General features: G+C 37.0%; 1 protein-coding gene across 13 annotated transcripts in view; it reads left to right on the top strand.

The window, feature by feature from the left end:
• The first annotated feature begins 204 nt into the window (after positions 1 to 204).
• The window catches only part of TAX1BP1 (Tax1 binding protein 1), a 56,515-nt gene continuing 35,405 nt past the window's right edge, over positions 205 to 21,314 (top strand). For 6 of the 13 annotated variants that reach the window (XM_085568418.1, XM_085568407.1, XM_085568446.1 and 3 more), the window contains exons 1-4: positions 205 to 392; positions 3,484 to 3,666; positions 17,306 to 17,408; positions 20,842 to 21,029. In XM_085568418.1, coding sequence (XP_085424544.1) covers positions 228 to 392; positions 3,484 to 3,666; positions 17,306 to 17,408; positions 20,842 to 21,029 — 639 coding nt within the window. In that variant the 5' untranslated portion in view covers positions 205 to 227. Of the gene's footprint in view, positions 393 to 418; positions 467 to 644; positions 949 to 3,483; positions 3,667 to 17,305; positions 17,409 to 20,841; positions 21,030 to 21,314 lie in introns of those variants that run through there. The other 7 variants (XM_085568451.1, XM_021538187.4, XM_021538189.4 and 4 more) reach the window with 3 other exon arrangements.

A 21,314-nucleotide genomic window follows, 5' to 3' on the forward strand; every position in this document is an offset into this window, starting at 1 on the left:
TATAAACTTGTGGCAACTAGTGGTTATGGTGGTGGAGTCACAATCTCCTAGCGGTGTTCAAGAAACAACGCGCCATTTAGCGCCACGGTCTAGCTAACAAAGTGATAATTGGTCAAAGGTTGAACGCAATGAGCTGAAAGGTACTTTCCAACCTTAACGAATTAGGTTGGAATTCTGTGCTTCCCTGGTTCTCCGAGTCAGCGTTGTGTGTGATGTAACGCCCTACCATGGCGATCCGCCAAGGTACCCAGGCAGAACCCTTTACAGCCACTCCTATCTCACCCCTCCGTTGCCCCGGGAAGACCTGCAAGGCTGGCAGATTAACGGTGATCTACAGGGTGGCGGCACGCCCGTGTCCTGACGTGGGACGGAAGAGGAGACGATTAATTCGGGTAAGTGGGTGCGACAGAGGTGATGTTGTAACCACGGACAAGGCGGGAGGGCACCGTGGGAGCGCTGTACGGAGGTAAGGGCAGCCCGGTCGGGCACACGCCGCGCACAGCACTGTGCCCGCAGCCCCGAGCCGCGCCCCCGGCCCGTGGGAAGCGGAGACCACCGGGCGGCTCCCCGGTGCCCAACCGGATCCGTGTCGGGCCCGCCCCGTGCGGGCAGGGCCGGGCTGGAAGTGACGCGGGCGGACGGGCGGAGCTGCGCGGCGCTGGTGGCCGAGGCCCCATGTTGATGTCCCCGGTGCCCTCCGCGTCTGCCTAGGTAAGAGCTGTCCGTGGCCGGCTGCGGGTCCGGCCAGGGCTGACACGCTCTTTCCCGCCGGCTTCCGGCCGCTTCTGGGCCGGGCCGGGGCGGCCGGGCCGTGCGGCCGCGGTTCTGCGCCACCGGCCCCCGCTAGCTGTTCGGGCCGGCCGTGTCGGCAGGGGAGCGGCGGGGCCGGGCTGCGGGAGCCGGCGGGGCTGCCCGGCCCGCGGGGGAAGAAGGAGGCCCGGAGCCAAGGTGACCGCGTCGGGCAGGTGGCGGAGCAGCGGCGGGGAAGGGGCGGGTGGGGGCCGGGGGTGTCGGGGGCCCGGGACCGCAGCTGGAGGACTCCGGGAGGAGCTGTCTGTGCTGGCGCGGCTCGTCCTGCTTTTGTTTTTCCTGCTCGACGAGCTTTTCCTCCCTTTCACCGTCCTTTCCGCTGCGCAAAGCCAAACGCGTCGTTTAGCCTTCCCGTGGGAAGCGCTTGTCACGTCGGTAATGAAGCCTGTGCGTAGCTCTTCCTCCTCCTCTCCCGTTGCCTAGCCGGTAGCTGTGAGTTAAGCAAGCAAGTACCCAGCATCCCCATAACTATCCTTGAACTGTAAGTAGATCTGACCATCACCTAAGCCCCGGGGATTTTCCTGCTAGGCAACAGTAATCCCAGATGATTGTGCTGGTCTGCACAAGTTAGATTTGTGAGCAGTTCTGCTTTAGGGTTGGAAACCAGTCTTGCCTTTACTGGTTCCTCTAGGGCTACTGCTCAGCTGCCACAGCTGAGCAGCTGACAATGTGCAGAAACAGATAATTTTTTTTCCTTCTGGTTGGGGTTGGGTGTTTTTTGTTTTTATTTTTTTTTAATTTTTTTTTTTTAAATTTAGTTTTTTTAATATGTGCTTAGGCTGAGCTATACAATTTTAAAGACAGATTTACTGAAAAATCAATTGGTTTTATTATTAATACTGTTTACTCTTTTTTGTACTTATTCTACCTAATGAAAATGTCAGTGTTATTTTGGTAAGTTACCGAATTACTAAAAATGAATGAATTTGTTGCAATTGAAAATAACTAAGGTTTTTCTTTTAGAGCCATAGATAGTGCTGATGCATACCATTTGTAGTTCAGACTGAAATTGAAAATGTTATTCTCTGTTTTGAGATGTGTGGGAGTTTTCAGGATTTTACTGTGCTGTAATATTTCCTATTCTGGACTATGAAGCTACATAACTGATAGGATTTATTGTGTACCCTGTTGTCTCTAGAAAACTGTATTTTGATCTTTACTCAGTTTCCTGCTTGTGGAAGTTCCTTGTTTTTCTTCTACATCTATTCATCTTCACAAGCTTTGTGTTTTATCTTGTACCCCGTGTTGGTCAGTATACAAGACTGTTTTTTTATTTAACATCTGATACATTGAAATAATGTGGCTGCCCGCCCCTATGTACCTCATGTGTTACTCTAAATTGTGCAATAATAAGCTTAAAATTTTGATGGCTTAAAACTAAAAAAAACCTTTTGTATTTACCTTTTCGTTGTTTTGGGTGATGGATACGTGTTTACTTCAGAGTGCAGTTTGTTTCAGAAAGCACAAGGTCTTTGCTACTTATTTTTTAACTGGTGAAATTTTAAAAGGCTATAGGAGGTATGCAAACACCTTTTCATATTTGAACTACTTGAGGCTTGCAGTAGCCTGTCTCCTTTTGGTTTTGGTTTCTATATGTATCTTCAATGAAAGTAGCATATTATGTCACACGCTTGGCAGTAACCTCTTTCAAGCTGTGAATGTGCTTGGTTGGTATAAAATTACTTTCAACAGCAATTGCAAGAACAGGGTAGCTCATCTTTCCAGAAATGTCAGCTACATAAGGCCCTAATCCTCCTAATATCAAATGTTTTGACAAACTGTTGATTATATAATGGAGTCAGACATTTGAAACTTTTCAGTTGCATATTATTCTATTTTTGGTAGATATTGCCGAATCTGAGGAAGGGATGTTCTTCTTCTGCTTGTGAAGCATCTTGTGTTACTGTAGTTGTAGCACTGTGTATCCTGAATGAGGTGGTAAATGGAAAGAACAAAAGCTTTTGCAGTCCAACTGATTAGTGTTACTCCCTTCAACTTCGTGCATACCTCAGTGTTCCTGCTATCAATGCAGGCCATTGTTTATGGTAATGAAGCTAAACACGAAGTATGTGTTACAGTGAGAATAGTAAAAGATGTCCATAGACTGCTAAACGGGGGCAGGCGAGAGAAAAGCCAGCCCAAACAAACCCTCCTATTTACATAAACTTTCTTATTTTTTAAAAAAAAGTCTTGAAATGGAACTCTGATGCTTTTACTGAGAGGGGAGGAAAAACTTAATGTGTAAAAATGCTGTGAAAAGCACTGAGCAGTACAGATTTGAGAAAAGTTTGAAGTGGTGAAACTACAGAATCTCCTTCTATAGCACGTCTAGACCATTAAGAATCTTTCATTAAATTAGAACCCTGCTTTGTTTTCACACCACTGCTTTTGTTTTCCACTTTCTGACACTGAGATATACTAGGGACATTCAACTAAGCAATGCTTTCTCTTCATCTTGATGTCATTGCTGAAATGACTGCTCTTTTTATTCTGCGAGGTAGTTGTTTTGGAGAGATGCTGAGGCAGTGAATTTAGTCTATGGCTCTCTGTTTTCAGAACAGGGCAACTAATTATTAGGCTTTTCTGTCATACATATTTCTACTAGATTAATTTTTGTAACTTCACTTGTTTTTCCACTATGTTCAGGTAACAACTTCTACAATTTTGTTACAGATAACCATGTCATCCTTTCAAGAAGTTCCGTCTTCAGCTAGCACTTTGCAGACCTCCAATTTTGCACACGTGATTTTTCAAAATGTCGCGAAAAGTTACCTTCCAAACACACATCTTGAGTGTCACTACACTCTGACCCAGTTTATCCATCCTCATCAGAAAGACTGGGTTGGTATTTTCAAGGTAAGTTATGCTTGTTCTATTGCTATATTTCAAACGTTTGCTTGCTCTCTTGCAAGTTAAAAAAATAAATCTCAACAACAGTAAACTTTTAGTTGAACATCACTTAAGTGATGTATTCGTTCCTGCTGTTAGAGTGTCGATTTTGTAACAAAGACCAAAACTGGAGACCAAAACTAGAGGAGTGAGTCCATCTGGAAGTCTGCTGGAATAAAGAGAAGGTTTAATGTGTGCAGAATTAAATGGAAATTATTTGGGAAGAGATGTGTGGTTACAGAGTGATATTGTGAACAGGACTGAGTGAAGAATGTGATACTTTGTGTGAAATGTGTGTGCAAAGAATGAAAACTAAGCTGGAGATAACGGGACCCCCATCCCTGACTAATTTTTTATAGCTGGAACAAGCTGAACAGTATAGATCACTAAAATTATTTGAAACAGAGCCTTGGAAAAAAGGTGCTTGGAGATTTTTTTAAAGGTTAGTAAAGCTTCATTTATGGGATTAGAAATTGATTAATTCTAATATCTACTTCTGATAAGACCTTGATTTGTGTATCTTTGTCAGTATAGCTCCTAATAGATGATACTTAAATCCTTTATTTTTATTTTATGTAATAGAAGTTTCAGTGAAGTGATGCTTTGGCAGTGGGGAGGGGAGATGGGTTACAGACTAATTTGTTACTGGAGCACTTTTCCCATAGAATTCAGTTCACTGTTTAAGAATGTAAATGATTTACTTTTTGTAATCTGCAGATTACAATAGTCTTTATTCAAGCTAAATTACTCCTCTGCCATATAGAAATACTGTGTTGTGTAACAAAGCAAAAATGTTGTTAATGCAAAGTGCAGTGACTGTATAGTCACTGAATTGTGCCAGGGAGGCGTTAGCTTACAAATAGACACATTTTCCTAGCAAGACATTTTTAAAAATAAGTGTGTATGTGTCTTATTTGCAAAGTTTTGACAAATGCTGTAACTGAGAAAACACATGAATGTTTAGTTCATGGCATTTGTGAAATGTAAAAAAAAACCTCTTTATCACAATGTTATAGATGGTTCTGTTTATGTTGCGTGTAAGCATCTTGAAATTATTTAAATACGAATGTAATGGCTTTGTATGTTGGCCTAAATGAGGGAGGCAATCAGGCAGGACTCCAGAATTACTAATTAGGTAACAGAAAAAAGAAGTTGAGAAACTGTACACAGCATTTTGTGTAATCACTGAAAAACTATGTATAGGTATCTGATTTCATCTTGACTGTGATGATAATTTTATTTAACTATGGATGTTCTACTTTATTCTGCTTTAACAGAGGCAAATAATACTTTTGCAGTCATTTGAGGAACATGTTGACCTGGCATAAGGTAGTGCTACTGTTCAAAAAAACATCTTTAATGCAGGGTGGCTTTTTTCTTGTGCTTCCTCTTTATATGAAATGAGATCATTTGTGTGTGGCAAATCAAATTGAGGTTAAGACCTCAGTGGTTTTATGACTACATGTTTAAAATGGAATTCCCCAACTAAATTTCCAGTTTGCCTAATTCACATCAGTATAAGGGAAAGAAGCATTGCAAGATGGCAAGAATAAAAATGGTTTTCTTTTAGTGGTTGTATCAGCTTACACTAAGTGTTATGAATATACTTAGTATAGTTACAGTACACTGAGTTAAATAGAGCCAGCTGTCTAACTATATCTGTGTCTACAAATATGTATGTGTAATGTTTGCAGTAAAATAAACTATGAAAATCTCATCATCTTGGCATAGATAATAGAAGTTGTACTGTGATCTGAATGTAAAAAAATGAGTGACTTCTAGAGAATTGATTGTTCATGAGCAAATTAAAAAGCACCTGGAGGTAACTTGAAACCTAATGAAAGCAGAATGTGGTTTTATCAGTTACTTCCCTTAAATACATATGAAGGTTTCAGTGCATGGTTAGTAAATTGAGCCTATGATTGAAAAAAAAAAAAGAACAAAAGAAAATCTTGACTAATTCTGAGAACAATAATTAGTAATCTTCAGTATTGACTGGTATGCAGTAAAAGTGGGGTTTCTATGAGAGAACTCGAAGTTGATTCACAGACTGTTCATGTAGAGGGAATAAAGTTCACTTTGTCCTTTTGAAGTGCATAAGTTGCTTAGAAAACAAATCTATTCAAGCTGGTGTCATTTAACCTTTGTCTGAAATAGCACAGAAGGTAGCTAGTGTTGTAATAGTGGGCAGAGGAAAAAGGCACCTAGTTAAAAAAAGAAATCAAAAAACCTCAGCCAAAAACCCCAACAAACAGTAGTAATTTCAGATTGGCGTAGAAAATAAATATGAACTAAGATTCTTCCTGTGCTCTGTGAGCCTTGTTGTTTTTGGTTCTAATGTTATTTTTTTTTAATTTTAGGGGTCAGTGGCTCCTGAAATATTCTATCTTGTTTGCTTTACTATCTAGATAAGAATTTGTTTTATTGAACTGAAAAAAAGATAGGTAAAAAATTAGGTACCTTTTTAAGTGAATGGTTTTTATTTTGGATGCGAGTGTTTTTCTTCAGCAACAATAATGCCTTGAGTAAATATTGGTTATATATATCCTTATATTGTTGCATTTGTTTTGCTTGTCCAGCTGTTAGTGCAGCTGCACTGTGAAAAGGATCAGTGGGGTGATCTGCCAGAAAAATACAGACTCTCCTCCCTCAGCTTTTACCATCTTATTTTGTAACCGGCTTGGTTCTTCAGTTTAATCATGGTGTGGTGCAGTGGGCGGCTGTGCTGGTGTCACTGTGATGGAAACAAGGGGACTGGGAAGGAGTCTATGGGAAGGGCTATGCCTGCTTTATTGGCATGGTTGCTTAATATGGAATGACAGTTGAAGCTTCTTTTTCAAACTTCTTCAGAGTTCTCTTCTTAATGGCAGCTTACTTGAAGTTGTGAAAGTTAAGACTCTACCAACTTCTCTGCATATGCTGTAGGTGAAATTTTTTTTTTGTTCCCAGTGTAAGTTGCTAAATGTTGAACTTCAGTAATAATGAGCAGAAGGCTCTTTGAGGTGCAGTAACAGGTTTAAAACTGTTCCCAGGCAAGTAGTTTTGTATTGCTTAGAAGAATGAAGACCCAGTGTTCATAAACTGAAGGAGTAACATTACATATAGAGAATTATTTCAGATGTAGCAGTTTTTTTACAAACTAGATGTATCTAAATGCATACACTAATTCTGGGACTGGACGTCTGGCAAAAACTGGGAGATGTAGGAAGTGCAATAATGAAGATATCCTTTAGAGCAGAAGTTCTGCACTTTTTATTGGTTTTGTGTTTATTTTGCTTACTTGTCCCCTACAGGAGAGGAGTCTAATGCAGGTTTTGACTTAATCTTCAAGTCTGTTGTCTGTCATTGCTGCTATGTGTTCTTTTGCTTTTATGGTACTCTGGAGAGTCATCTGTAATGAAGTACTAAAAGGTCTTGATGAGTTATATCCTTGTGTGTTACCAAGGAAAAAAAAAGCATTTTTTCTCAAATAAGTACTTTTGTAGTATTTGCCATGGATATCGGGAGCCCAAGTTCCTCTACATGCAGTTTAATGAGAACTAGAATTTGAGATCAAATTACTCAAATCCTCTGCTGAGGGTTTCTGTGCAGGATACTCTGATGGCTCCTAGTGTGGAGTTAAAGGTGAGAAGACTTTTACTATCCTTGATTGATTTCATAGGAGGTGATTCCCAGAGTGATCAAAGACCTCTTTATTTGTTTCTGCTCATCTCTGGTTAATCAGAATCTGGAGAGGCCTTTAATGTAACCCAAATCTTTTCCTCTTTGAAATGAGGGAAAATAACGAATGCATGCACTACATCTGGTTGCAAAACTGGCCTGTCTGTAGGTAGTCCTAATTTCCGGCTAGGGAAGTCTACATCTCATGACTATAAAGTAAAATAAATGGCTGAGTGATATTTTTTGCATTATTAATACATAATGTCCAGATTTGCAGAAGTGTTTGAAAAGCCTGTTTGGTTTCTAGGAAGCAGCACCTATCTCTTTGTCTGGAGCATATGTCTGCAAATAGGGCTGTCAAATGTTCAGTACACAAGAGATGCAGGTTTACTCCACATCTCGAAGGCACAAACAAGGGCTCTTCTGGGCTTTATAAAGATACTGCATCAAGAGAGTAGTATTAAAAGTATAAGTGCTTGTGGGGTGTATCATAATACTTTGTGAATTTCTAAAGATATAATTTAGCTGAGACAAGCATGCTGGAATGCCCTGCAATATCAGCACATAATCAATCTTACATATGTTATGTTAATGACTTTGGTCTTACTGTGTCATTAATTAACTATTCCATCAAAACTTTTCTGTTCCTCTGTTCTAGTTGATACATTTTTCTGAGTAATCTACATTACCATTCTTCTAGGATATACAAGTTGTAGGCATGCTTTGATATTGACTGTCTCGGTACCCCTAGAAAAGAAAAGGAAATAATTTCTTTCTTAATTTCTATGTTTTTAATGGCCACAATTAAAAATGGAGTGCCGACGTTCTGGCAATCTAAAATACGGAACAACTGCGTAATGAGAATTGGGAAGATTTTAGTAACTTATTGAACACAAAAAGTACCTCTTGCTCAGAGAGAGTACTCAGTGTTTACAAGGCCACATCTGAGCTACTGTTTGTGCAATAGTGCAGGGTGTGTGTTTGTATGCAACTTAATTTGTCTTTTCAATGTCCTTATTTATAGAAGATCTCAGAATTAAATTGTCTGTGGTCAAAAACTTTTGTAACACAGTTTAACACTGTATGTGATAGAGACTTCAGAAATGACTTGGTGTTTGCATTTTATCAAGGCAATATAGCTGTATCTCTGAATAGTATTCTGGGTTATTTAGTCTCTCTTGGACTGCAAATAATAGTACAGCTTGTGCGAATCATTTCAATATCCTGATTTTGTTGTAGATTGATAACTTAAGCAACAATTACTTCCATACAGATTACATTCTGAAGTACAGCAAAACATCTGGATGTATTATTTGCCACATGCATATAGAAATACCATTTTTCTGGCATGGAATCATCACTGCACAGCTGGCCATGATAGATAGAGGAATGTGCAGTGCACAGTATGTCCTGATGTTAAAATAGTTGGGAAAAGAACTATTGGAATTCAGAGTGTTTTTGAGAATTGCTATATCTCTGAATTAGTGATTCTGTTGGCTTTTCGTTTACTTTTTTGAGAAGACAAGTGAATAGTACTTAGCATGAAAAATAAAGTCCCTGGCAACATTACTTGCTGTTTCTATATGAGATGAAGAGAAGGATAATCTTGGTTTATCTGATGTTCCCTTTGACAAGAAATTGTAACTTTTTTCCCAAGTGTCAATAATTTTCTAAAACTATTTGGTGCAGTAGGTTGTAGAATTGGCATAACAAAGTAGTCGGTACCTGGTCACAATTTTGAAATAAAGGATTGTGCTAATTGATAGTTCTCATGGGATGGGGTAGCAGGGGAATAGTTTACTTAAACCCCACCTGCTCTTTTTGAATACATTTTCATGCTTATCTCCTAAAATAAATAGTACCTTTGTTACTCTTTGATCTGTCATACATTTTTTTGGACAGTAATTTACATATGTAACAGGTTTACTTTTAGGGAATTAATATGGTTTCTGTATTTATTTGATTTATACCTAACAGGAAGTTTATCCTGTGGTCTAGGCACTCTGTCAGTGCCATTTTGACACATTCCTGTGAACTATGACATAAAAATAAAACCAGTGAGAGATGATCATAACTTAGGATCCTGATAGTACCTTGATACTGCAACAAATACCATATGTTTGCAAAAGTCCAAATGAATGTATGTGTTTGTAACATTCAGCAGAGATGGATTTCTTCAGACCTGGGACTAAGAGAACATTTTGAGATTACAGCCTTTCGTAAAGAGTCTAGAGTGCTTTGCAGCCATCTTCTACCCAAGAATGTCTCAACCCTGGGGCTTCTGTTGTGTAACTGATTTTAATCCTAGTGTGAATAACAAGGTCATGTCTGAAGTGAAGGCTTAAGCACCTTGGCTAAGTCAAAGTTGCATGTGGTATAAGATGATTACAGATATAGTAAAACCCGCAAGGTTTGACTTTGCTTACTTATTTTGAAATGTCTCTGCCTGAATGTTACTACAGTGTACTTAATACTTAAATAAGTACTTCTTCTTATATCCATATTCTGAATTTTTTTGTACAGTTTGGTTCTTTGAGAACTGCTATCTAGATACCATTATTTGCTGTGTTCAAAAGTACATTGCACCAATGGCATGTCAGTGTTGTCTCAGTAATTTTGGCTGGTATGAGCTTTGCTGCACCCAGATGTTTTCATTTTCCTATGTGCTAGTTGTTTTAGAAGAACTTGGTGTTTGTAGGGGCCTGTTGTAGATTACGTGTTACAGTATCATTGACATTGCTGTCACTTTTAAAATAACATTACTCAGGGTTATGGCCCAAGCCAGGCCTGCTTGGAGAAATCTCTTCCTATGATACTGGTCCCAATGGTGTTTTGCTTAGACACCTGTGCTATATGTTTGGGGCAAAGTAAATGTTTCTTACCATGTGAAACATGGAAAGGCTACTGACTTACTGTTGTCAGTAATAATTGAAGTGTATAACATACATCTACTGTGTGTAATTTTGCTTCTTTCAGAGGTAGTGATTGACTTCTTGCAGTACTTAGGGTGCTTTGCCAAATTTCTTTCTCAGCTATTTAATTTACCTTTTAAATTAGAAAAAGGGCTTATGTTTACTCTGGTAAACTTTGTAGTTCAGTTTTTGGTGTGATTTTTTAAAAAATTGGATCATAATTAGGTATCTACAGTAGAGGCCTGCTGATTATGCCCAAATTGGTTCAGCTAAACAAGTATTTTCCAAAGAGGTGTTTGCTTCTTTGGCTTGTTGATGCTGTGTAGATGGGTCAAACACTGTTAATATAGCAGAATGAACACTGCTGTTCTTTCAGCTGTGTAACAGCTTTCTGAGGCCAGGGAACAAAATGCCAAGTGAGCCTCCCATGCTGATGATTTTTCTTTAAGGCACGCTGTCTCCAGATAGAATCAACTGACTTTACCAAGTGATTGTAAAAGAAAAGAAATTTAACAAAATTGAAAATCAGAAAAAAATTATTTTTCATATTAATCTGGAACTCAAGAAATGAAAACAAAGTTGAAAATAATTTTTACACTAAAAACACTGTGGAGTTGTAAGGTAGAGCTTTTGCCTTAGAAAAATTTACATTCTGTGTAAAATGAACCAGATGAGAGTTGAAGGAGATACAGTGAAATAAAATGGTTATTATTTTCCCTCAGGTAGGTATTAGATAACTCATTATGACTATAAAGACAGGCACTCCCTATTTACGCTCCCTCCCTCATCACCCCTTTTTCTACTTGTCATATTTTCTTCAGGCTATTCTGTTGAAACATACTGTGGGTGAAATGTAAATATGGGAAAGCTGATCTCACTGTGTGATGTGACACTGCAGTGAGGAAGGGGCTTGTATCGGTGGGGCAGCATAGAAGAAGAAAAAACTTTTGTGATGACTGCATGTCTGTTTGTTAATAGAAGGAAAACCTGTCTAGTGTGACTATTATGGGACAGCTGAGTTGTCCCTACTTGCCCAGCCAAATTGCAAAGTACTTAATGCTGGACTCTTAAACTTTACCAGACTTCAGCATTTCCACTGCGGCTACTGAGTTGGTTTATATGACTGAAAAGTGTTTATGATGTCCTAAACTAAAATAAGTCTTTTTGCTCAGAAGTCAGAGATAGGAATATCATGAGTATATTACTCTGTAATGGCCTATTAAAGCTTTTCATTTTATGGAGGGGAAATTAAGTGCGGTTTCAGTTATACATTGTACATAATAACCTAGTCTGGATATGACTTTTTTGTAGGATAAATTATGTGTAGTCATATTTTGGTTTAAAAACATGGCTGAGAAGTTGAAAATAGGATTTGGTTTTTGGATTGTTAATCTCTTGGTTAACTACTGGAAGGAAGGCAGGAATGTTTGCATTTATGCACAGCTGTCTAATTAAAAAATGTATTTCAAGGTGGAGTTTGAAAGAATTAAGTGTAGAGCATATAGAAGAATGTGTTGAGTAGCAGATGCTTTATGGATTTTTTTCTTTCTGCTGCTTTAGGGAAGTTGAAACAGCATCTAAGTCTTATATGCTGTTTCAACTGAGAAATAAGAACTTTTTTATTTTTTGAGTTTTGAACTCCAAGCAAAATATTTTCAGTGTTTTCAGTGAAGTCCTTAAAAAGTAATGGTGTCAGCACAGTCAGTCAATGCTGATGGCTGCTGTGCTCATCAGATGATGAAACTGAGTTCAGGCTTCATGACAAGTGAAGTGTAGTAAGTGTAGTTTGACAGGTAATTCTTCATTTTTCTCCTCTGAACTTCAGAAGTTTTTGTGTTGGAGTTCTTCTATAATTTGCCATGTTTGTGTGCTTGAATGTAGATGTTGTAATGGTTGCCATGGCCTGTGCCAGGTTTTTAAGTGGGACTAATAAACTGCCTGTTTTGATCTTCCTGGTTCAGAGAAAGTTTCTCAGTGTGTTCTGTAGAAATTTCTCATTTATTGAAGGCTTCTGATAGTAAGAAAATCCTACTATGTGTCAGCACATACTTTATACTTTGACTGGAAATTGGTTTCATGTTTGTAGTTGACTTTTTGTTGATTGTGTTGTTGTTTCGTTTTATTTGTGTTGGTGTGTTTTTGTTTGGGTTTTTGTGTTTTTATTTTTTTGGCTGTTTTTTCAGCTGATATGTGAAGTTAACTTTAACCTTGATTTCATATTTTGGTATGTAAGAATGTGTTCTTCATACCAAAATAGAGCTGTTAACTTCACATGAGTCTTCAGCAAGAATTAAGTGTGGGTTTCCACATCTTTCCCCTTGTTACCGTCTTTTGACAGCTGTTATGTTCCAGTTAATGTAAATAAATATCCTTGGAGCTTTATACATTTTCATAATTTTCATGTTTTTCATAAAATTTTACAACTTGCTTAGTAAATGAAGAAAATAAAAAATGATGCAGTATTATTGAAAAAAATATTTTTATAATGGACAGAATTTCTCTCAATGGCTTTTTTTCATTGTTTTGAATTTCAAATGCAGGAATTAAATTTTCAAATCATTCTAGCAGGCATTTATTTTCTATATAATGTTTTAATGAGAAAAGATGCTCAGTGTTAGGCATATCAGTTGTTTGGGCAGTTGAAATAGTCAAACGCTGTTCTTACAGACCTGAGAATTGCAATAGCCATTTTCCTCCTGTCACTGTAGTACAGGCAAGGCGTTCACATCGAATGGGCTCTTTGGGATCTGAACTCCTCTCCCATTTCAGAGACTAACTTGGAAGATAGTCTATCTTATTGGTAGTAGGTTTTGTTGGTATCATCAGCAGTAAGAGTAATAGTCTACCTTTTCTGAATCTAAAATGAAACTATTTTTCTAAGCTAATATGCCTGATGTTGCTGAGAATGCAGTTTGTTTTGCTTCCAAAGCTACAAGGTTTTATTTATCATATAAATTAACTGTGGGCCTGCTGACAAATATACCTATCTTCTCTTCATATTTTTCACCTTTTATTGATTTCCTTTGTAGCTTTTGCCACTAGTTTTAGTTTCTCAATTTTTATTTACTTTCCCTTAAGCAGTTAAATTTTATTCATATGGTTTTAACCCTAGTTAAAGTTTAGACATCTATTGGTTTTCTTTCTGAGCTAAAAGACCTATGTCAAAGATCACATTTAAATCATTGCTGAGGCATCCAGTGTGTGCTGTAGTCTTATATCTGTGATAGTATAACCTGTTGCCATCGAGAAGCTTATGAATATGTATATGTATGTATTTGCATAGTATTTTGTAGTTTGGAGCCACTGTGTACTCCGTGCTAGGCTTATTAAAGAGAATATTGGCAAAAGATACAAAGTACTAAAGTAAAAGTTTATTAAAACCTGTTGATAAAAAAAACTGGTTTATTTTGTTTCTTTAACTATCTACATCCTACACCTAAAACATGGATTACTTAAATTGGTTTTTATTTTATTCTCAGAATATCATTATGTGGCTTTGCTCCTTGTTTGTGCCATCTAAGAAATAACCCTGTGGAATTTAATGATATTTATTGTTATGTAGGAAGGATGTTGAAAAATGTTACTGAATTAACTTGCTTGGCTGTAGAATACTCACCTTCCCCTTTTAAACTGTATTAAGCTGTGAGGAAGATGACATTTGTTCATACTTCCTTCTCTGCATTGTCAGATTTTGACATGTGCAACGTGTAGCAGGGAAAACCCTCAATTCCTGATGTTCTGTGCAGTGACAAGAGCTGTTGGGCAATGCACACCGGCTGTTATCTTGTGTGTGTCCATTGAGAAAGGATGGAATTGTCATAATCATAAGAGTGTAAGACAGGGAACCTTGCCTGGGGAAAGAGATGCTGGATGACAGGAAATGTGGGGAATTTTACAGAAAATACTTGCGAGGTAAACTTCCTTGGGTATTCCCTGCTAGCTTGCGATGTGTCACAGTTTTCTTTGTACCAGTAGTCTACAGATTACAGTTATACTTAAAAATACAGCACCTGCTGACCAGTAGAGTTATTTGTTTTCTACGTAATTATTCTTTTTGTTTGTATCAGTATAGCTGAAGTTTTAAAACCTTTAAACCTTAAAACCTAGACCTCAAAAAACCCCTTTTGTTGATTACTACTGCAGGTAGAGTATTGATAAAAGTAACTTTAGGTTTTCGGATAAATCACTAAGTTTATGACTCAATATGTGATATCAAAGAAAAATATAAAAAGATAGAATTCCAGGAATAAACTTTTTATTTTTGTGTTTTCATTACTGGATTTTGTTTCTTCTTTTATGTTTTCCAGTGTTAATTATCAGAAGGAACAACAGTATTTTAGTCATGAAAATAGCATTAGAAGCAGTGTGTGCGTATTCTGGTTTTTAACAGATGAAAAGATTATTTCAGTTCTATGCAGTATTTGTTCTGGACACGAGAATTTAAACAAAATTCAAAAGAACTGAAATAAAAAATATGATGTTGACTTTTCACTCACTGAGAGCTAAATTTAGAAAGCAGTTTGCTTTAGTTTAGGACAGCAAATAATGGTATATGCTTCTCTTTTCTGAAGTAAAAGCAAGTTCAAAATAAAAAATGGGCAGTAACATCTGAGTTGGATTTGAAGACATGACTAATGTGAAAATTTGCCAAATGTTTCCTGTGAACTTTTGTTGAGAAAAAATTGCTTTTACTATCTTCAAGTTACTGGAAGAGTTTTCCTTGTTATTTCTGAAATATTTAAAGTGTGGGAACAATAACCCCAGGAAGTCTCCTTTCACTGACATTTTTAAAAGCTGCTTAATAGGACATATCATAGAACTCTTCTTTGCTAGGAATAGGCCTAAGATGTAGTAGGTGATTCCATTATAGTGGATGTGTTGAGCATCTGAGCTGCTTGTTTTTAGTAAGTGTTGCCTTACAGAAGTAATGAGAATTTAATCTGTTTTCACTGTTGTTAATTGATGTTTTTTGAGAATATAATAAAGGCTCCATCATCTTCAACATTAGTTTGTTCCATATTTCTTAGTAAAAAAGTGAAAAAGTGAACGTATATGTATGGAATAATGTATTCAGATTTTTTTTAGTAATGCTGTGTATTAATTTGCATATGTGAAATGTATGCTTGTACACATATATAACTGCTGCTTTGCTGTTGAATTACTTTTACCTCATGTTCTCTTTACCTTTGCTTATCTAAACATGTTCTTTTTTTTTTTTTTAATTGAAAATTCCTTTAAAACCCAGCTATTAATGCTTTTAAAATACACTGCTGCAATGTATTCTTTATAAAGACTTCTAAACACTTTGGAAGTGTTGCCTATTGAAGCAATGAAAATCATGGTTGGTAACTTAATATTTTCTTGGTTGTTGTGTGGTTTTTGTGTGTGGGGATTAGTTTTTTTCTTCTTCCTCTTGAAACAACCTTACCTGATAAAAATTGGGAAACAATTTATTCCCTTTCCATATCTTAATTCTTCCATGACAGTATTCCCAGTTACTGATAAACTGTATGACACCTAGCATTAGATAAGATTTTGGTATATTTTTTTTCATCAGTGGACTAAATGAGATATATTTCTTCTTTTCCTTTACCATTATGCTATTATTAATATCCATTTTTTGCACAGTTGCTTTGGCTTTCTGGTTCAGTTGCATGTATTTCAAGCCTGTTGGGATGTATGTCTTCAGAGGATAGAATCATAGGCTCATAGAATTACCTGGGTTGGAAGGGATGTTAAAGAAGACGTAGTTTCAAGCCTCCTGCGTAGGGCAGGGACCCCTCTAACTATACTTTGTTGCTCAGAGCTTCATCCAGCCTGACCTTGAACACTTCAGGAGATGGGGCATCCACAGCTTCTCTGAAGTGGCTCACCACTGTACAGAACTGCACTCTTAGGAAAACTCTGAAAGCACAGGGTTTTTGAAGTTAGCAGAAGACTGTGCTGACTTAGCTGTGTTCCGTTCTCATGCAGATCCATTTTTTTTCTCAGACATAGCGTGTGTGTATGAGACAGTTAGCATGACACTGAAATGTTGGTCTTTAGCATTGCAGAAGTTGTCAAAAAATTCAAGTGTCAGTTGTGATCTTTTCAGTAGCATAGAAAGCTGTGGTGGTGAAACAGCAGGCCAAAGGCCTATAGACTGAATCCTGACTTGAGCTGATAGAAGCCATGAAAAAGCTGACAGCTCTTCGTGAGAACAGAGTTCTGCAGCAGTAAAAAACAACTGCTTTCCCTGAGAAAGAGCGCTAGGACTGTAATAAAAACTAGCCACCTGTATAAACTGTTTTTACACTGTTAGATAGAAAAACGAAAAAAATCCCACAAATAAAGTTTCCTGTACATACACACTGGGGGTTTGAGTGCCCAATCAGTACAGGGTAACAACTTGTTACTGACCAATTAGAGACGGACAGGGGATGGTCTTTAAAAACCCTGTAAAAAAAGAAATGTGCAAAATAAACCGGGATTTATCCTTTCCTTTTCACACCATAGAGCGTGTCCTGCACCCTTCTTTATCGAGTGCCACAGAGACAGAAAGCTTCTTTTTTTCTCCCTCCTTTTTGTTTTCTGATGAATCAGTTGGACTGTGGACACAAAAGAGTCAACATTGATAGAACCTACACTAAGGAAATTTCATTATAAAATCAGGAATTAATATTTTTGTATTTTTAATGTAGAAATGTGTATCTTTATAGAAAAAAAAAAGTACCAAATAGTTTAATATATAGTGAAAACTGTCTGGTGTTTTACTTTATATAGACCCTTTTATTGCCTTAGACCCATTTACTGCCTTAGGTAACAAGCTTAATAAAATTAATGCTAAATCTTTGGCATGCTTGTTAAAATATTCCTGATTTGTAAACATTGGTAAGTATCTTTTTATTGCATTTTGAAGCAGAAATATGCATATTACAGTATGTTGTAAAGGCCAGACCATGATATCTTAATTGTGAATATCAAACTCCTCTGTTTAATGTTTTCTCTTTCTTTATTTTTTAATTCTTTTTTTGTTGTGGTTTATTTAATTTTAGGTTGGTTGGAGTACAGCAAGAGATTATTACACGTTTCTTTGGTCACCTATGCCAGAAAATTATGTGGAAGGATCAACTGTTAACTGTGTGCTGACTTTCCAAGGTGAGTATAAGGCAGTGTCTATCTGTATTTTCCAGCCTACTCAGCTTTTTAAATACTTATCAGTTCATTTAAGTGCTGAGCATTGTGTAACAGTTCTGGAGTTTAAAATAGATAAATTGGAGGATAATTTTCAACATTTTACCGTGGAAAGTTTAGTCTTATTATAGATGTCAAGGAAAATTGTAAGGAAAAGTATGGGACTTTAGTATGTTTTTTACATAGTAATGGCAGATACTCATGACTGATGGAGAAGCTCTGCTGGAAACTATTAAAATACAGTAAGTGACTTCATTTAATCATCAGTAGGTTTTTTAAATCTTGGTCTTAGTGCATTGTGTCTTTACGTAGACTTCAGTCCCTGGTCTTTAAACATTGTCAATGTGAAGTGATTCTTGTCAAAGAATAGTGTAGATGATGGTGTCATGAAGTTTCAGAGTAGTCATAGAGTTGCAAGGGACCTTTTACTGCAAGGAATTGATGGAAATGTCTGAGGCTTTTAAGAATAAGGAACAAACCATAAATCTTTATACCACTGTACAAGTCTATAGTATAACTACATTTTGAACACTGTGTGCAAGTCATACCGTCTCCCTCCCCTTTGCAGTCTGAAAACAGGGCTAGTAAAGTACAAGAAAGGGAGATCAAAATTGAGAAATAGCTTCTCTGTAAAGGTGTGGAGTTACAAAAATGAGAGCCAAATTTTTAAATATAAAAAGGGACAATGGCTGTGGGTTATGACGTGCGAAGTTTATGTTTGACATTAGGAAGAGCATTTTTACCATGAGAGAGTAGTGCAGCTCTTGAACAGGTATGGTTTGGAAGGATTAGAATTCTATTCAGTTGTTTAGACACAGCCGCAGTAATCTTGGGTGCTGACAACAGCCTCTGAAGTGGGAAACCTGACAAAGTGACCTTCTAGACTTCCTTTAGCTGGGTTTTTTAGGCTGGGCAAGGGAAAAATAATGTGAAGTGACTGATATCTCTAAAATCAGCTACCCATGGCATGAGTGGATTAACCATCCTATATATCCAAATAAATAGGAACCATTGATGTAAGCTACCAAGTGACAAAATCAAAATGGAGGTAGATATGATACTTTTATAACACAGTCAACATGCAGAACTTGTTGCTACAGGAGATGACAAATGCAAATGTCAAAAGTCTGCACACATTCAAAATTGAATGAAAGGAGCACCTCCACTAAATTAGTGTTATTCTGCATACAAACAGAATTTTATGTACAATCTTACCTTCATTTATACTTCCCAGTCTTAGCCTTAGTTTTTGTCTATGTGTTTATTGCTTAAAACATACAAAAATAATAAAATAATTGAAGTCCTGAAATGATGAGTGTATTAGCTGTTGTCTTATTAAAGCTGCAAATAGTGATAGCCTTGAGTTCAGGTCTTTCTTTTGCCAGGTCTTTTTTTATTCTGGTGCTTTTGATGATGATCATATCCACATGGTCTGATAACCGTTTTATAACCCTGAAGTTGATTGAAAAGTTTGCGTGTTCCATAGAAATGGGAAGGAAGTCATTAGTTTCTTTTGCAGTTACCAAAGTTCACTGAATGAATGAAATTGGGTTGGACTGAAACAAAAAGTGATCTAGAAGAGTAGAACTCTTCTGTTCAGTAGAACTGCCATTATCAGTTCTTTGTACATAGAAATTTTACCACACATAAAGGGACCAAGTATCTCTGTCCCATCTGTTACCTTCCATCCTGACAGATCTCCACTTTTATAGAGCTGCCAGATTGAATCTCCATTCAGACAGTCTCCTGGTTGTGATTGGCAAGATACTTTAAGGTTGCTGAGATGAAATCAGTAGACCTTACAGGAGTTTAATTATCTGAGCTAAATAGTAAATCTTGTATGGCATGTTAAATGTGGTTGGGTTTTTTTATGGTCAAGTAAGTGTGCTGGAAGAAAATAATCAGAAATGTGTTTCTCCAGTACATGTTAGAACAAGAAAATGTTAGAACAAGAAAAAAGATTTTCAGTAGTTTTAAAATCAGGTTGTCTAAACCGGTATTAAAATGCATTGAAGCAGCAATGTAGATATTTCTGCATAGTTTCATCTTACTTAAACACTGAATCGGGTAAATTGAAGTACAGTGCTAGGAAAGTGTAGCCAGGCCCAAAAGCATGAATCCTGATGATTTGAGATTCAGATACTATTCCATGAGCAACTGTTAATAAAGTATAATACTAATGGAAACATGAAGTTCTTGGTACAAATGCTGTCTATACAACAATTGTAAAATTTTACTATTTCTAGGAAAGGTAGCTAAGAGTACTGGGAAAAGACTTCCAGGAATCTGGAATAAAAGTTGTTTAAAAGTTGTGATAAAGTTAGAAAGGGAGAAGATTGAAATGTGGTGAAATAAGAACTGAAATGGGTGGCATCACCTACTGGACTGAGCACTGGGTGAGGGTTTATTGTGTTAGTATCATCCTCAGGCTGGCTACAGTATCTGAAAATAAGTATTCTGAATAAAACTGGCCAGTTTTCTTACCATTAAATTGGGTAAGGCATGGGTCTTGGATATATTGATAAAGGTAAAAATGTCAGTAGTTCTCAAAATGATTTTTTAACATTCATAAATCTTATTTTGTGAATCTGGGTCATGCAGGAGGCTGGAAGCTTTAGTGGGCAACAATTCAGTTAGATAGTCACACAGAAATTCTCAAATAATTTGCTTGCCCCATGTACCATTACATAGCTTCAAGAAAGAGGACTTATTCTTACCTTGTAAAGTTTAGAAGAATATTTTTTAATTTTAAAAAATAAGCTCTGTGTTAAATTCCAGGCTCATCTCTTTTGGCTGGTATCATCCAGTCAGAGCATTTCTGTGCTTTGGCATTAAAAAATGGCAAAAAAAAAGAAAAAAGAAAAGATGTTTGTCCCACAAACCCTTGCCTCCCAAAACAACAACAACAACAAAACCCTATGTACAAATGCTACCCGGTGAAGTTACAGATGTCTTGTCACTGCATATTATTTGGTCTTTTTCTGTTGTATATGGTTGTATATGTATTTCAAGGGCAAAAAATCAGTTGCTCTATGTTCTGTGACTGTCCAGCAATCACACGATAATGTGGTCATGATGCAACTTCATGGCATCTGGTTGCTAATGATTCTGTTTCATAAATGTATATGCAGCAGCTGTTACCTGATGTATGTGACATATAGAAGCTATTGCCTAACACTGTTTAATCTTTGTCTTAAATGCTAGCAGAAATGGCTGGGGGATGAAGGTTACTAAATAGGATGACTTTTTGTTTCTGCTCTTTTGATGGTATATTTATGCCTTACTGAGGCAGTGAGCATGAAATCTCTAAGTCTAACATGATGTGGTAATCTGTCTGCAGATGGAGACTTGTAAGCATTTGTAGAATATTTATTGAAATATGAATGTATTTTGATAGGATATTATCTACCAAATGATGATGGAGAATTTTATCAGTTCTGTTACGTGACTTACAAAGGAGAAATCCGTGGAGCAAGCACACCTTTCCAGTTTCGTACCTCTTCTCCAGTTGAAGAATTGCTCACTATGGAAGATGAAGGAAACTCTGATATGTTAGTGGTGACCACAAAAGCTGGACTTCTTGAGGTTTGATACATACATTCTTAAAATGTTATTTTTTTTACACTATATACATACAATCACAGATACTGAAGAAAAAACTAGTAGGAAAAGATCTGCATGTGTCTGTGTAATGTATATATTTCTGGCTTTTTCTATATTATTTAATTGAAGTTCAGAACATTTGTAGGTTAAACAAATCAAGATGTAAAAATGTATAGCACTAAGCATGGACAGAGAAGCATAAGAGTAGATACTGCCCCTCTATCACATCTGTAGTCACCAACTAACTGGAGGAGGGCAAGATACCCT

This window comes from Lonchura striata, chromosome 2 (assembly GCF_050655825.1).
Source record: "Lonchura striata isolate lonStrDom1 chromosome 2, ASM5065582v1, whole genome shotgun sequence".
NCBI lineage: Eukaryota > Metazoa > Chordata > Aves > Passeriformes > Estrildidae > Lonchura > Lonchura striata.